The 18,498-nt window shown below is 45.4% G+C and overlaps 1 protein-coding gene across 1 annotated transcript in view; it reads left to right on the top strand.

The window, feature by feature from the left end:
• The window catches only part of nid1a (nidogen 1a), an 85,949-nt gene extending 82,552 nt beyond the window's left edge, over positions 1-3,397 (top strand). Inside the window, exons 18-20 of the mRNA XM_067984134.1 lie at positions 125-248; positions 1,920-2,032; positions 2,896-3,397. Coding sequence (XP_067840235.1) covers positions 125-248; positions 1,920-2,032; positions 2,896-3,017 — 359 coding nt within the window. The 3' untranslated portion in view covers positions 3,018-3,397. The remainder of the gene's footprint in view (positions 1-124; positions 249-1,919; positions 2,033-2,895) is intronic.
• The last annotated feature ends 15,101 nt before the right edge of the window (positions 3,398-18,498 follow it).

Genomic DNA, 18,498 nt, shown 5'->3' with positions numbered 1-18,498 from the left:
TCTGCCTCTTTCTCTCTCTCTCTGTCTGCCTCTCTTTCTCTCTCTCGCTCTCTCGCACGCGCGCTCTCTCTGTCGAACCCTTTGTTGTTCCAAGGTGAGGTTTCTAACTGTTCATTGTCTGCAGGAACCCGGAGGTTGGAATGCATGAATCCGAATCAGACTGGACGCAGGAGGATCCTTGAAGGTATCCAGTATCCCTTCGGGATTACGAGTTATGGAAGGAATTTATACTATACAGACTGGAGGAGGTACTGTATCGTTTCATTGAGGTTTTCCTGAGATTATGCTATATACAAACAATGACAGGCAGGAAAAGACCCTCTGGTCCATCCAGCCTGTCCCATACAATTGTGATACCTTGTGTATATATCACAATATGTACTCTCCCCACCCCACACCATGTGATCTCCTTGGAGAGGTGGAAAAAGCAGATTAAAACCAGGCCATTTCGGGGGGGAAAAATCTGGGAAATTCCTCTCCGACCTCTTTAGCGATGGAAACTAGTCCAGGAGATCACTCTGGCCCTGATAATTCTATGCGTCACATTACCTACCTTTTGTAAGAGGTGATCTCCATCCCAGCCAGAAACAGGTCCAGCTCTCGCTTGAAGAAATTCAGCGAATCGCGTCTACCGTTCGTGCCGGCAGCCTGTTCCAGAGGTTCACTATTCTCTGGGAAAAGAACCACCTCCGACATCTAACCTCGATCTGGCCTTGTACAACTTAAAATTGTGACCCCCAATCCTCTCTAACTTGTTTAATTGGGACAAGCTGTATCTGGCATGCCTTATTTTATCTTGTACACCAAGGCTGTGGCACGTTTTAAATGAGATTAGCTGATGGACTGAACCTATTCCCATAAAGCGATTTGGAGTAAATGCACCATGTAGGGGAAATCCCATCATGTTGGAATCTACATTGTTTCCTAATTTAAATCTTGTGCCACATTAACAATTGTACAAATGTTTCTTTCTCTTTGTGTTTCAGCTGCGTGAATAAATATTGCCAATAATTTTTGTTTTTTATTTGTAAGATAAACTTTTGACCCGGTTTTTGCAGCCAACTGAAATTGGGAATTTTTTGTATCCGCAGTAAAGATTTTAAGAAATGAAACCTAATTTATTTTTAAGGGGTCACTTTGTTACTGGGCCCTAGAGCTAAGGGACAATGGTGTGTGCTAACTGTCCCATTGTTGTTCTTGGGGTTACAGTAAAGAGCAGTGGTGCATCTGTGAAACCTTTGCTCAACATCTACCGGGACTTAAGTCGGGCAATTTAACTTACATCCTTATAGTGTCTGGAGAGATCGTTGCAAGCTTCATGGATGAAGGGCTCGTGGTTGACACTGGTGGAAGGAACTTGAAATGATGAATTAAGAGAATCTGGGGTTGTTTTCCTTAGAGCAGAGAAGGTTAAAGGGAGATTTAATAGAGGTGTTCAAAATTATGGGAGGTTTTGATAGACTAAATAGGGAGAAACTATTTCCACTGGCAGAAGGGTCAATAACCAGAGGACAAAGATGTCAGGTAATTGGCAAAATGAACCAGAGGCGAGATGAGGAGAATTTTTTTATGCAGCGAGTTGCTATGATCCGGAATACACTGCCTGAAAGGGTGGTGGAAGCAGATTCAATAATAACTTTCAGAAGGGAATTGGATAAATACTTGCAAAGGAAAAATTTGCAAGGTTAAGGGGAAAGAGCGGGGGAGTGGGACTAATTAGATAGTTCTTTCAAAGAGCCAGCACAGGCAAGATGGGCCGAAAGGCGGCCTCCTGTGCTAAGAATTCTAAGAATACAAGTGTATTGTAATTATTCCTATCGCATGTTGATGCCGATGTGCTAAATAAATCTGGTGACAACTTCAGCTGAACTCTTGTCTGTAAAGCTTTTAACTGTGTCTTAACTGTTGTGTCCATGAAGGGAGGCTGTCGTTGCCGTGGATCGTGTCCTTGGACGAGAGAGCGATGAACAGCAGCCACCCAAACGGTCCCGTCTCTATGGAATAACTACAGCTTACTCGCAGTGTCCCCCAGGTAATGCTGACTCTGCTGTGCACTGAATCAGCTCCGTTGCAGTCCTGGATCTTTTGAATGTGCACAGCAGCTAGATGATTGAGCAGGTTAAATTGGGTCTTTGCTTCTCAGGAGCTGGTATTGAAGGAGTGCTGTTTGGGGCAGCTTGAGATTGGAGTCACTGCTGCCTGTGCTACAGACTCGCACTGGGTTATGTTGTGATCCAGACTTCTAGGAGACTGTTCGTCTGTGAAAGTGGAATCGTTGCCCGTATCCTAACTTGCACCACTTATTGAATGGCGGAGCAGGCTCGAGGGGCCGATTGGCCTACTCCTGCTCCTATATCTTATGTCCTAAGTCCCGTTCACCCATCGCCCCTGTGCTCGCTGACCCACACTGGCTCCCAGTCCTGCAACGCCTCGATTTTAAAAATTCTCGCCCTTGTTTCCAAATCCCTCCATGACCTCGCCCCTGCTTGTCTCTGTAACCTCCTCTGGCCCTACAACCCTCCGAGATCTCTGCGCTCCTCCAATTCTGGCCTCTTGCACATCCCCGATTTTTATTGTCCCACCAATGGCGGTCGTGCCTTCAGCTGCCTAGGCCCCAAGCTCTGAAATTCCCTCCCTAAACCTCTCCACATCTCTACCTCTCTCTCCTCCTTTAAGACGCTCCTTAAAACCTTACCTCTTTGATCAAGCTTTTGGTCACCTGACCTAATATCTCCTTATGTGGCTCGGTGTCAATTTCTGTTTGATAATCGCTCCTGGGAAGCGCTTTGGGACGTTTTACTGTGTTAAAGGCTCTATATAAATGCAAGTTATTGTTTGGTGACGATACAGACATAGCACAGTTTTTATAATATCTGTTTGTCTTCATTTTAATAGGACAGAACCACTGCACTGTAAATAATGGAGGCTGCACTCATCTATGCCTGGCTACACCTGTGGGCCGGTCCTGTCGCTGTCCCGATGCATCGGTGGGCGTGAGCTGTGTGGAAAGAAACTAAGAGCCTGGCCACCTGCCGAGTGTTTCAGGGAGTTCCCGTTAAGAGTCAAAACCTCTTCCATGAAGTCAAATTATGTCGTGAAAAATCCTTTTAATTTTTAAAATAACATTTTTTTTAAAGAAAAGTTTTTAGTCATGATTTTTAAATTACTTTTTTTTATTTGGATCTTTATTCACTTTTTATAAAAAGTTTTACAACTGTAAATATGTTTTCTTACAGTTCACTAAATTGTACTGCAAGTGATGTTTAGTTCTAACTTTATGGTGCTTCACTGTACTGTACTTCACCATGAATGAAACCAACACATCAGGTATTATGTTATGCTCTGTACAGCTTTTCAAAATATATCAAATAAAATAGAATTTTTTTGTACATATTTATTGTTTTCCTCTTGCGATTTTTCTCTCTACTCTGTTATAGGAGCCGAATCAAGCTGGAGTACTTTGGCACATTCCATAACTCTCTTCCTTCCCCCCCCCCCCCCCCACCAAATGGCCAGAATTCTTTTCTTGTTTCTTCATGGGTTGTGGGCGTCGGTGGCAAGGCCGGTATTTATTGCCCATCCCTAATTGCCCTTGAGAAGGTGGTGGTGAGCCGCCTTCTTGAACCGCTGCAGTCCGTGTGGTGAAAGTTCTCCCACAGTGCTGTTAGGTCGGGAGTTCCAGGATTTTGACCCAGGGATGAATAAGAAACGGTGGTATATGTTGAAGTCATAATCCTGTGAAACTTGGAAGTGATGGTGTTCCCATAATACTGTTGTTGTTGACCTTCTAGATGGTGGAGGTCATGGGGCAGGGAGCTGCTGTTGAAGAAGCTTGTAGAGTTACTGAGAGTTCCAGGTCGAGATGGTACAATTTTAAAGTGGGTACAGGAACAGAGAGACCTGGGGGTGTATGTACACAAATCTTTGAAGGTGGCAGGACAAGTCGATAAAGCTGTTTTTAAAAAAAAAAGCATATGGGATCCTGGGCTTTATAAATAGGGGCATAGAGTACAAAAGCAAGGAAGTTATGCTAAACCTTTATAAATCACTGGTTAGGCCTCAGCTGGAGTATTGTGTTCAGTTCCGGGCACCACACTTTAGGAAGGATGTCAAGGCCTTGGAGAGCGTGCAGAAAAGATTTACTAGAATGGTGACAGGGATGAGATACTTCAGTTGTGTGGAGAGACTGGAGAAGCTGGGATTGTTCTCCTTAGAGCAGAGAAGATTAAGAGGAGATTTGATAGAGGTGTTCAAGATCATGAAGGATTTTGAATAATGTAAATAAGGAGAAACTCTTTCCACTGGCAGGAGGGTTGGTAACCAGAGGACACAGATTTAAGAAGAAAGAACCAGGGGGGAGATGAGGAGAATTTTTTTTATGCAGCAAGTTGTTATGATCTGGAATGCACGGCCTGAGCTGGCACAGGCATGATGGGCCGAATGGCCTCCTTCTGTGCTGTATTATTCTATTCTATGGATCATCGCCTGGATCCTTAAAGAAAATGCAGCCCCCCCAAGAACCCGCAATGTGCAGCTCTATGCGGTCTCTGGGGCAAGACAGGTATCCTTAAGGCCCCTAGTGGCCCTGCCATTGGGACATTAATTAAGGGACTTCCACCTGACCCTGTGAACTCAGGCCGGTCTGCATAATAGGTAGTGGCAGCAGGGACAAGATCCAGACTGGTGAGTGAACTTCTGGTGCTGGACCAGTTTGGAGTAATGGCACTGATCAGAGATGGGTGTGGTGGTGAATACACAGAATAAGCGGTGACTGACATTTTGCCGCAGTAACAAGAGCAAGGAAGGCCTCGTCAGCTGGCCGGTATCCTACTGGAGTCGGAATTTTCTGTTCACGTTCCTTCCCCTGTGCTCCCTTCTAAACCCCCACCCCCCCCAACATAGTAGGCGCTTTGCAGCAGTATTGCGTTACAGGTGTAAAACATTGTCGTCACTCACTACCAGAGAATGAAGAACGATTTTCCAGGTAATTTCACAACAAGAACGTGACAGATGTGGGCAACACATGAGAAGCCATCTCAGGTTAAGATACTCCGATAGGGTGAGTAACGTAGCAAAGTTTAAATTACTGATTTTATTTATACAAGTGATGAGATTGGTTTATTCAATTGTCCCATTAATATGAAAGAACTGGTTTATTCCATTGTATGGATTTTTGAATGATTGGCACAATTTTCCTATCTCCCTGGATATTCTAAAAGAGTTACATTATGAAGTCAGTTTGCACAGACCAGGCTTGTATTCCGTCGAGTTTAGAAGATTATGGGGTCATCGAATTGAGGTGTTTCAGATGATTAAAGGATTTGATAGGATAGATAGAAACTATTTCCTCTGGTGGGGGAGTCCAGAACAAGGGGGCATAATCTTAAAATTAGAGCTAGGCCGTTCAGGGGTGATGTCAGGAAGCCCTTCTTCACACAAAGGGTAGTGGAAATCTGGAACTCTCTCCCCCAAAAAGCTGTTGAGGCTGGGGGTCAATTAAAAATTTCAAAACTGAGATTGAAAGATTTTTGTTAGGCAAAGGGTATTAAAGGTTACAGAACCAAGGCGGGTCGATGGAGTTAGACCAGCCATGATCTAATTGAATGGCGGAACAGGGTCAGGGGGGCTGAACAAAAAAAAAACAGATGGTACAACATGCTCCGGAGCTGGAATGCTAATGAGGTTCGATGAGATAGAGATTGCTGAGTCACTAAGTACGTCTGAACTATTCTAAGTTGTAAAACGGACATTTCCCATACTCTGTTCCAAAAACACATTGACCCTGCATTTTTGTTTAGGCTTCATTCAATTTAAAAATAGTAAGATATAAATATTCCTGAACACTCAGTAGAATAGTTTAGTCTCTCTGGCTGCAGTTCTGTTGTAATCTGTTGTGTAATGATGCAGCAAATCATCAATTCACACCCCAGTCATAGCTACACTACATTCTGATGGACTTTACTCATTGGTTTTTCCTTTCTTTTGAAACAGTTGATGGCGATTGCCTTGCTTCAATCATTGTACCATGGTTCACTTCCAGCTAGACTTGCTTTTCCATGTAATTACTGCTGCTGTGAGCGACTCCAGCTGTGGCGACAAAACAACGAACCTGACCCTGTTCTTACTCTTCCTGTCTCGCGTTTCCCTATAAACAGTTGAACATAAGAAATAGGAGCAGGAATAGGCCATACTGTCCCTCGAGCCTGCTCTGCCATTCAATAAGATCTTGGCTAATCTTCAACCTCAACTCCACTTTCCTGTCCGATCCCCGTATCCCTTGATTCCCTTAGAGTGCAAAAATCTATCAGTCTCAATCTTGAATATACTCAATGACTCAGATCCACAGCCCTCTGGGGTAGAGAATTCCAAAGATTCACCACCCTCAGTGAAGAAATTCCTCCTCATCTTAGTCTTAAATGGCTGACCCCTTATCCTGAGATTTATGTCCCCTAGTTCTAGACTCTCCAGCCAGGGGAAACAACCCCTCAACATCTACCCTGTCAAGCCCCCTCAGAATCTTATATGTTTCAACGAGATCACCTCTCATTCTTCTAAACTCGAGAGAATATAGACCCATTCTACTCAATCTTTCCTCGTAGGACAACCCTCTCATCCCAGGAATCAATCTAGTGAACCTTTGTTGCACCGCCTCTAATGCAAGTATATCCTTCCTTAGATAAGGAGACCAAAACTGTGCACAGTAGTCCAGGTGAGGTCTCACCAAAGCCCTGTACAATTGTAGTAAGACTTCCTTACTCTAGTACTCCAACCCCCTTGCAATAAAGGCCAACGCGTCTTTTGCCTTCCTAATTGCTTGATGTACCTGCATGCTCTAACTTTTTGTGTTTCTTGTACAAGGACACCTAGATCTCTCTGAACACCAACATTTAATAGTTTCTCAACATTTAAAAAATATTCTGTTTTTCTATTCTTCCTACCAAAGTGAATAACCTCACATTTCCACACATTATACTCCATCTGCCACCTTCTTGCCCACTCACTTAACCTGTCTATATCCCTTTGTTGACTCTTTGTGTCCACTTCACAGCTTACTTTCTAGTTTTATATCTACCACCTAGTTTTATATCATCAGTAAACTTGGGTACATTACACTCGGTTCCTTCATGTAAGTCATTAATATAGATTGTAAATAGCTGAGGCCCAAGCACCGATCCCTACGGCACCCCACTAGTTACAACCTGCCAACCTGAAAATGACCCGTTTATTCCTACTCTCGGTTTTCTGTCCGTTAACCAATCCTCTATCCATGCTGATATATTACCTCCAACCCCATGAGCCCTTATCTTGTGTAGCAACCTTTTATGTGGCACCTTATCGAATGCCTTTTGAAAATTCAAATATACTACATCCACTGGTTCCCCTTTATCTACCCTGCTAGTTACATCCTCAAAAAACTCTAATACATTTGTCAAACACTATTTCCCTTTCATAAAACCATGTTGACTCTGCCTAATCTTGATTTTCTAAGTGCCCTGTTACCACTTTATCTTAATAATGGATTCCAGCATTTTCCCGACGACTGATGTCAGGCTAACCGGCCTGCAGTTCCCTGTTTTCTCTCTTCCCTCCTTTCTTGAATAACGGGGTCACATTTACTACCTTCCAATCCATTGGGACCGTTCTAGAATCTAAGGAATTTTGGAAGATCACAACCTATCCATCGTTGCACTGCTTACTCCAGGTCGTAGCTACCACAACTTTTCTCCAGTCAGCGCCATCGCCCTCTACACACTCTCTCTCTCTCTCTTTCTCTCTCGCTCCTTTCAGCAGGAGTGGCCTCTCACATTCACATTATGTAGAATTACATAGAATTAACATCACAGAAACACCATGCTGGTGTTTATGCTGCACCCGTCTCCTCCTTCCCTACTTCATCTCATCCTATCAGCATAACCTTCCATTCCTTTCTCCCTCATGTGTTTATCTAGCTTCCCCTTAAATGCATCTATGTGATTCGCCACAACTACTCCTTGTGGTAGCGAGTTCCACATTCTCACCACTCTCTGGGTAAAGAAGATTCTCCTGAATTCCCTATTGGATTTATTAGTGACTATCTTATATCTATGGCCCCCAGTTTTGGACCCCCCCCACCACAAATGGAAACATCTCTATTCCCCCCCCCCCCATCAAACCCCTTTATAATCTTAAAGACCTCTATCAGGTCACCCCTCCTTTCCTGATTATTCTCATCTTCCTGCATCCTGGCTTGTTCTGGCTCAACCTTCATAACTGCTTGGCTCAGTGCCTCTCTAAGATGGGTTTATGGTTTGTTGGGATTAGTAGCGGTTTGCTCTGAAGCTCCTTCCTATGCAGCTCACTGGCTCTTCAATTTTTCAATTCATCCTTCGTAACTGCAGACTGATGTGATTTGTAGAACACGCCGACATGATTGAATCTAACCCACCAACAACTTGCATTTATACAGCACCTTTAATGCAGAAAAACATTCCAAGGGACTTCACAGGAGCGTTATCAGACAAAAATTGACACCGAGCCACATAAGGAGCTATTAGGACAGGTGACCAAAAGCTTGGTGAAAGAGGTAGTGTTTAAGGAGCATCACAAAGGAGGAGAGAGAGGTAGAGAGTCGGAGAGGTTTAGGGAGGGAATTCCAGAGCTTAGGGCCTAGGCAGCTGAAGGCACGGCCGCCAATGGTGGAGCGATGAAAATCGGGGATACGCAATAAGCCAGAATTGGAGGAGCACAGAGATCTCAGAGGGTTGTAGGACTGGAGGAAGTTACAGAGGCCGTGGAGAGATTTGAAAACAAGGATGAGAATTTTAAATTCAAGGGGAAAAGAAATGGCAAGGGAAGATCAAATGAGTAGTTTTTAGGTCTCATCCTTGTATATGCTGTTTTCTTTATCAGATTTTTCTGCCTTTAAGGCTCTTACTGATTCAGCTGTATAATCCCATGGACACCAGTCGCCCTCTAGTGGGTCACTCGAGTGACCAGTCTTCACGTGTGAGCCCAAACTGTAGGTTATTCCGTTGTGAGGGGTCTTCTGATGGAGGGTCTGCACCCAAAACATTCACATGACATTTCTCCTTAAAATGCTGCTGTGTATTTCTAGCGTTTTCTATTCCACATTATGTGTTATGTGTAGGGGTTGCCAACTCTGGTTGGCCATAGTCCTGGAGGTTTCATCACATGACCCCGGCCTCCCACCGCGATTGGTCCATCTTCCGGGCGCATTGCCTTCTCGCGGCCAATCGGAAAGCAGCCTCTTTTCCCCCATCTCTAATATTTTTACAACTAATAAAAGAAAATGAAAAGTGCACAATTTTGTTTAACGCCTCTACTCTATGATTTTTCTCCTGAGTTTTTGCTCCCAGCAGCATCCTGGAGATCAATCTTCAATTCCTGGAGATTCCAGGACAATCCTGGATATGTGGAGAGGAACAGGGTTCTCCCAGAAATCCATAACCAGGGAAAGTCTTATTTTGAATTTGTTTTTTTTTGTTGCTGCTCATTGTCTAATTTTTGCTCTGATTTAAGCCACGTTTGAAGTGCAGCCCAGCTGTACAATCGAAGTGGGAGGGATTTCCAACTCATCTCAAAACCGGGCGACTGGCAGAGGAGAATCTGGTGGGGACCTTGTGCCTGCCTGAATCAATTTTCACACAGACGAGGGGTTCCCAACCCTCCAGGATTGTCCTGGAGTCTCCAGGAATTAAAGATTAATCTCCAGGACACTGCTGGGATCAAAAAACACCCGGGAGAGAAAATCGTAGAGACTATAAAATAAATGGTGCTTTTTTTAACTTTGTTTCAATACGTTTACTTATTATAAAAATACTGGAGATGGGAATAAAGATTGTTTGGGTGAATTTTGATTTGTCAGTCAATCAGGTAACGAAGAGTCTGTTCGCTTTCCAAAGGCTGTGGGAAGGCGGGATGTTACCAGGATGGATGTGTCTGGCCACCAATAGTGGGGTGGTTGGGTGGTTGGGGTGGGGGGGGGGGGTTGCCAGGACGGACGTGACCAGGACCAACGTGACTAGGACCAATAGCAGGAGCCTGGGGGGGGGGCGTCGCCAGGATGGACATGTGGACACGTTGGGCGATCAATGGCAGGAATGTGGAGGGGGGACGTCGCGAGGATGGAGATGTGGACACGTTGGGCGATCAATGGCAGGAATGTGGAGGGGGGACGTCGCGAGGATGGACATGTGGACACGTTGGGCGATCAATGGCAGGAATGTGGAGGGGGGACGTCGCGAGGATGGACATGTGGACACGTTGGGCGATCAATGGCAGGAATGTGGAGGGGGGACGTCGCGAGGATGGAGATGTGGACACGTTGGGCGATCAATGGCAGGAATGTGGAGGGGGGACGTCGCGAGGATGGAGATGTGGACACGTTGGGCGATCAATGGCAGGAATGTGGAGGGGGGACGTCGCGAGGATGGAGATGTGGACACGTTGGGCGATCAATGGCAGGAATGTGGAGGGGGGACGTCGCGAGGATGGAGATGTGGACACGTTGGGCGATCAATGGCAGGAATGTGGAGGGGGGACGTCGCGAGGATGGAGATGTGGACACGTTGGGCGATCAATGGCAGGAATGTGGAGGGGGGACGTCGCGAGGATGGAGATGTGGACACGTTGGGCGATCAATGGCAGGAATGTGGAGGGGGGACGTCGCGAGGATGGAGATGTGGACACGTTGGGCGATCAATGGCAGGAATGTGGAGGGGGGACGTCGCGAGGATGGAGATGTGGACACGTTGGGCGATCAATGGCAGGAATGTGGAGGGGGGACGTCGCCAGGATGGACATGTGGACACGTTGGGCGATCAATGGCAGGAATGTGGAGGGGGGACGTCGCGAGGATGGACATGTGGACACGTTGGGCGATCAATGGCAGGAATGTGGAGGGGGGACGTCGCGAGGATGGAGATGTCGCGCAACCAATGGCGGGAGTGTGGGGGCAGGGCGTTTCAAATATGGAAATGTTGGGCGACCAATGGCGGGAGAGTGGGAAGTGGCAGGACGGTTGGGGGCGGGAGGTCATGTGATGAAACCTCCAAGAATACGTCCAACCAGAGTTGGCAACCCTTATCACAGGCTGTTTTAGTTCACATTTGCTGAACAATCACTCAGCATGAAGGCCTGTTAGTTGGACCACGACTGCTAACTATGCAGTGTGTTTGCTGCGATGTGGTTTAAATTTTACATTGCAAGGCCTGTGGTGCCTACGTGTCTGTGCCCATGTTTCCATGAGGAACCGATAACAAGACTGTTGTAAGGACAATGATCCTGAGAAGTAAATCCCTGCGGAAAAAGAAAGCCAAATATAATAAATATTGTAAACAAAAATAAAACAACCAATCTATTTTGACTCCGATTTTTCTGGGAAGAAATTAAATTAGATTTTGACGTACTTTTCAGTTTTCATTATCTGCCATATATATATTGGGAACAAATACTTTTGTGCTGACAAAGCAAACATTTTGTTACAGATGATATGTTTCTCCAGATAATGTTCTGGTGTTTGAACAGCCCACAATTCTTCTTGTAACACTGAGGAACACATTGTCACCGGTTAAGGTTTGAATTGATCAGGGTGGCAACATTGTCTGTTAATGGTGTTCTCTGTAATTCGTGCTGCGACATTGTATTGTTGATCAGAATTTAACATCAAGTGGGTGAGAACGGGCCGGAAGATTTTTGCTGGACCTGGAGGAGCACTTTCCTGCACTCCTTCAACCCACAATAATCTTTTTTTTAAACACCCCCAAAAAAAACTATTTTTTCGGAGAACCCTCCAGCTAGTTAGACCTCTCAATGCCTGAAGAAAGTGGGTGTGACAGATGCTGACAATGTCCACCCATTTCTCCACGAAAATTGCAATTGAGATCCTATAACTGGTGTGGGAACTGGTTTATGTGTTTAAACATCTGGGTGCCCATCCATAGGCCCAGTGTGCCTAATGACACCAGTGTGTCAGCCAATGGTTGGAGGCCGGACTCACAGCAAACAGTCTATTTACCCAGCAAACAGAGTCTATTTAAGCAGCGCACTACAACATAGGAACAGGAGGTGGCCATTTAGCCCCTCGAACCTGTTCCGCCATTCAATGAGATCATGGCTGATCTGTGACCTAACTCCATATACCCGCCTTAGCCCCATATCCCTTAATACCTTTGGTTAACAAAAATCTATCAATCTCAGATTTAAAATTAACAGTTGAGCTCGCATCAACTGCCGTTTGTGGAGGAGCGTTCCAAACTTCTACCACCCTTTGCGTGTAGAAGTGTTTCCTAACTTCACTCCTGAAAGTCCTGGCTCTAATTTTTAGGCCATGTACCCTAGTCCTAGAATCCCCAACCAGTGGAAATAGTTTCTCTCTATTTACCCTAACAGTTCCCCTTAATATCTTGAAAACTTCGTTCAAATCACCCCTTAATCTTCTAAGTTCCAGGGAATGCAACCCTAGTTTGTGTAATCTCTCCTCATAATTTAACCCTTGGAGTCCAGGTATCATTCTAGTAAATCTACACTGCACTCCCTCCAAGGCCAATATATCCTTCCTATGGTGCGGTGCCCAGAACTGAACACAGTCCTCCAGGTGTGGTATAACCAGGGCTTTTTGATTATTTTCTGTACCTGTCCATGACATTTTAATGATCTATGTACATGGACCCCAAGTCTCTTTGGACCTCCACAGTTTCGAGCTTTTCACCATTTAGAAAGTACTCTGATCTATCCTTTTAGATCCAAAGTGGATGACCTCACAGTTGCCCACATTGAAATCCATTTGCCGCAGTTTTGCCCATTCACTTAATCTATTAATATCTCTGTAATTTTATGCTTCCACCTACGCTGCTTACAATGCTGCCTATCTTTGTGTCATCAGCAAACTTGGATATGTGGCCCTCTATCCCATCATCTAAGTAGTTAATAAATACAATTAATAGTTGAGGCCCCAACACAGATCCCTGTGGGGCACCACTAGTCATATCCTGCCAATTTTGGCTACCTGCCCATTATCCCTACTCTCTGTCTCCTGCCGCTCAGCCAATCTCCTAACCAGGTCAATAATTTGCCCTCAATTCCATGAGCTTCAACATTAGCTAACAGTCTCTTATGAGGGACTTTATCGAATGTCTTCTGGAAGTCCATATAAACAACATACGGTCTACAGAATCTATTTAAAAAGAGTCTTTCCGAACTACAGCAAACAGAACTCATGACTGAAACTACAGCAACATCTCCTGATAAAAGCAGGGTGATTTCTCCAGTGAGTGGAGGATAGTTACATAATACAAATTATGTGTGTAAAATCAATCCCAGTCACTTACAGCAGTGCGGTCTCCAGGCGTGATTGATGGGGGAATTACCCAATCATCTCCATTCTGGCTGGGACTTGTGGTGTCACTATATGCAGCTAACTAAAACACATTCATCTTTTTTTTTAAATTCATTTTTGGGATGTGAGCATCACTGGCAAGACCGGCATTCATTGGCCATCCCTAGTTGCCCTCAGTTTGATGCAGCATACAGATAATGACAAGATCATCTATTTTTTTTTAGTGATGTTGGTTCAGAGATAAATATTGGCCTGGACACCAGGAGAACTCCCCTGCTCTTCTTTGAATAGTGGCCATGGGATCTTTTACATCCACCTGAGAGGGCAGATGGGGCCTCGGTTTAACGTTCCATCTGAAAGACGACCCTTCCAACAGTACAGCACTGGGAATGTCAGCCTAGATTATGTGCTCAAGTCTCTGGAGTGGGACTTAAACCCACAACCTTCTGACTCAGAGGCGAGAAAGCTACCCATTGAGCCACGGCTGACACTGAGAGGATGGGGAATGTTGGGGGAAAAGGGTGTGTGCTGAAATTCTGGATATACGGGCCACGTGTACAAAACTCCGTGATAGGAAAACAGAAATTTATTCCTGTTTTGTTTTATAAATACAGTACACCACATATGGTCTCATCAATGCTTTATATAATCTAAAGATTGTCATTGGAATTCATTTCTGTGGATTAGCATGAAATAATATTTAAATACCACTGCACTGTCAGCTGAGGACCAGTCATAGGAATGTGGACTTTTACCAAATTATTAATTTATGGTTAATAACATATAATTAATTTGACTTTTTACACCACTGTGGTGCAAAAGGTTGTGTTGCACCAGTGCCAAGTGTGCAACGTGTAACAAGAGTGAGTGGAACTGTTAGAACAGATGTCTCGAGCATTATTGGTCCTGTTGGTCCATGTGCTTCTTGAATCCAGGCTCTGTTTTTTAATGTGTTATCAGAGGGAGACACTGAAAATAAAAACTTACAGGAGAAAAATAAAATTCCCCAGCCAATACTTGGACTCATGCCCCGAAAGAGATGTGTCTCATTTTGATTTTCTGCAAAAGATATTAAAATTCTTTCCAGAATTCAAACCCAGCAGGTTTGGGCTATGAGTAGGGTTGCCAACTTTGGTTGGAGACATTCCTGGAGGTTTGATCACATGACATCATGACCACACGATGCCTGATCACGTGTCGTTCTGACCACATGATGCCTGATCACGTGTCGTTCTGACCACGCGATGCCTGATCACGTGACATTATGACCACAGGATGCCTGATCATGTGATGTTCTGACCACACGATGCCTGATCACGTGTTGTTCTGACCACACGATGCCTGATCACGTGACATTATGACCACAGGATGCCTGATCACGTGATGTTCTGACCACACGATGCCTGATCACGTGTCGTTCTGACCACACGATGCCTGATCACGTGACATTATGACCACATGATGCCTGATCTCGTGACATTCTGACCACAGGATGCCTGATCATGTGATGTTCTGACCACACGATGCCTGATCTCGTGACATTATAACCACACGATGCCTGATCACGTGACATTCTGACCACAGGATGCCTGATCATGTGACATTCTGACCACAGGATGCCTGATCACGTGACATTTTATGTGATGCATGCAGATGAAAGGAATAGAAGGATATGCTGATAGGGTTAGATGAAGAAGGGAGGAAGGAGGCTTGTGTGGAGCATAAACACCAGAATGGGCCTGTTGGGTTGAATGGCCTGTTTCTGTGCCGTAGATTCTATGTATTTAACCTGTATTATTTGAAATACAGCTGAGTATTTATTTTAAATAATGCAGCTCTGCATGATCAGGCATGATCAGGCATCCTGTGGTCAGAATGTCACGTGATCAGGCATCTGCTCAGGTCGCTGCTGTGGAAACCATTCTAAATCATTGCCCTCCTCTTCTCCCCACTGCACCTAGGTCTCTCCCCACCCCTGCTGTCGGCGCCCCATCCAACTAAGACCTGACCTGACCCCAGGGACTTGGGTCCCAAGGCCTGAGGCCAAAGGTCACATTCACAACTACTTCCAGAAACCAGCTCCGAATTCTTCAAGCACTTCCAGCCCTTTTAAAATCCAACGCTCCCAATCGCTCAGTACATTTTACCAACATGAAAGGGCGGTGGAAGCAGATTCAATAATAACTTTCAAAAGGGAATTGGATATATACTTAACAATGAAGAATTTGCAGGGCAATGGAGAAAGAGCAGGGGAGTGCGACTAATTGGATAGCTCTTTCAAAGAGCCGGCACAGGCACAATGGGCTGAATGGCCTCCTGTACTGTATCATTCTATGAACAGGCAATTCAGAATTCCCAAGGCAAAGCTTTACTTGTCACAACCGGCAGTGGTAATCTGGTGCTGTCTGGTAGTAATCTGGTGCCGTGTGCTGGTAATCTGGGTGCCGTCCGGTTGTAATCAGATGCCGTATGGTGGTAATCAGGTGCCGCCTGGTGGTAATCTGGGTGCCGTCCGGTGGTAATCTGGGTGCCGTCCGGTGGTAATCTGGAGCCGGCAGCTGGTAATCTGATGCCGGCATGTCCACAGAGTGGGACTGGAAAAACAAGAAGCAGCAGTAATACTGTCCTTTACCCAAAGTGGTCAAAACCACAATGACACACTCCAGCCCACCGTAACCACTGAATACAACACTTGGCCAGGAAGTGGTGCTGCAGCGCCTCCACCAGCAGGAAGGTGTAATTACTGTGTGACAAATTTATATGGGCAGTTTCTATTATAAATGTGGACACAGGATATATAATGGTAAAAGCTGAAGGGAAGTGCACACAGACTCAAAATTTTTAATATGTTACAGATAGATATACTGGCCATTTAGTGATCAACTCTAAACCAACTCTCAGTACATTTGCAGTGCCATGGCCCTTGTGCATTACAGAATCATAGAATGATGCTATATATACCCTGCCCTTTCCCCGTAAACCCTACAAATTTTTCCCCTTCGAGTATTTATCCAATTCCCCTTTGAAAGTTACTATTGAATCTACTTCCACCACCCTTTCAGGCAGTGAATTCCAGATCATAACAACTCTCTGCATAAAAAAAATTCTCCTCATCTCCCCCCGGTTCTTTTGCCGATTACCTTAAATCTGTGTCCTCTGGTTACCGACCCTTCTGCCACTGGAAATGGTTTCTCCTTATTTACTCTATCACAACTCTTCATAATTTTATCAAATCTCCTCTTAACCTTCTCTGCTCTAAAGAGAACAACCCCAAATCTCTAGTCTCTCCACATATTGTGGAGATGCCGGTGATGGACTGGGGTTGACAATTGTAAACAATTTTACAACACCAAGTTATAGTCCAGCAATTTTATTTTAAATTCACAAGCTTTCGGAGGCTTCCTCCTTCGTCAGGTAAATGTTCAGGAGCTCCTTGAAGCCTACGCATTTATACATCACAGAACAATACATGGTGTTTACAGACTGCCCCTGCAACTGCCCGTTGCCAAGGCAATCACCGTGTTCAGACAGAGAGGTGTCACCTGCAGAACCCCCGAATACACATTCAACAAAAAAACAAACAGGAAAAAAAAACAGAGAGAGGCAGAAACATCCGGAAGGCAAAGAAAGCCAGCAAATGACCCATTATATTAAAAACAGATAACATTTGTTCGCTGGTGGGGTAACGTGTAGCGTGACATGAACCCAAGATCCCGGTTGCGGAACTTGGCTATCAATTTCTGCTCGACGATTTTGCGTTGTCGTGTGTCTCGAAGGCCGCCTTGGAGTACGCTTACCCGAAGGTCGGTGGATGAATGTCCATGACTGCTGAAGTGTTCCCCGACTGGGAGGGAACCCTCCTGTTTGGCGATTGTTGCGCGGTGTCCGTTCATCCGTTGTCGCAGCGTCTGCATGGTCTCGCCAATGTACCATGCTCTGGGGCATCCTTTCCTGCAACGTATGAGGTAGACAACGTTGGCCGAGTCACAGGAGTATGAACTAGTAAGAACGGGATATGACGCTCGACTCATCGATCGACAGTTCCGACGGGCCACAGCAAAAAATCGCATAGACCTCCTCAGGAGACCAACACGGGACGCAACCAACAGAGTACCCTTTGTCGTCCAGTACTTCCCCGGAGCGGAGAAACTACGCCATGTTCTCCGCAGCCTTCAACATGTCATCAATGAGGACAAACACTTCGCTATGGCCATCCCCACACCTCCACTACTCGCCTTTAAACAGCCACCCAACCTCAAACAGACCATCGTTCGCAGCAAATTACCTAGCTTTCAAGAGAACAGCGTCCACGACACCACACAACCCTGCCACGGTAACCTCTGCAAGACATGCCAGATCATCGACACAGATACCACCATCACACGAGAGGACACCACCCACCAGGTGCATGGTTCATACTCCTGTGACTCGGCCAACGTTGTCTACCTCATACGTTGCAGGAAAGGATGCCCCAGAGCATGGTACATTGGCGAGACCATGCAGACGCTGCGACAACGGATGAACGGACACCGCGCAACAATCGCCAAACAGGAGGGTTCCCTCCCAGTCGGGGAACACTTCAGCAGTCATGGACATTCATCCACCGACCTTCGGGTAAGCGTACTCCAAGGCGGCCTTCGAGACACACGACAACGCAAAATCGTCGAGCAGAAATTGATAGCCAAGTTCCGCACCCATGAGGACGGCCTCAACCGGGATCTTGGGTTCATGTCACGCTACACGTTACCCCACCAGCGAACAAATGTTATCTGTTTTTAATATAATGGGTCATTTGCTGGCTTTCTCTGCCTTCCGGATGTTTCTGCCTCTCTCTGTTTTTTTTTCCTGTTTGTTTTTTTGTTGAATGTGTATTCGGGGGTTCTGCAGGTGACACCTCTCTGTCTGAACACGGTGATTGCCTTGGCAACGGGCAGTTGCAGGGGCAGTCTGTAAACACCATGTATTGTTCTGTGATGTATAAATGCGTAGGCTTCAAGGAGCTCCTGAACATTTACCTGACGAAGGAGGAAGCCTCCGAAAGCTTGTGAATTTAAAATAAAATTGCTGGACTATAACTTGGTGTTGTAAAATTGTTTACAATTCCCACATATTGTCATGGAACTTGTGCGCAAAGTCCAATAAAGCCACCGCTTTAATAATAA

This window comes from Heptranchias perlo, chromosome 5 (assembly GCF_035084215.1).
Source record: "Heptranchias perlo isolate sHepPer1 chromosome 5, sHepPer1.hap1, whole genome shotgun sequence".
Classification (NCBI taxonomy): domain Eukaryota; kingdom Metazoa; phylum Chordata; class Chondrichthyes; order Hexanchiformes; family Hexanchidae; genus Heptranchias; species Heptranchias perlo.
This window is presented reverse-complemented; position numbering and strand designations above follow the sequence as displayed.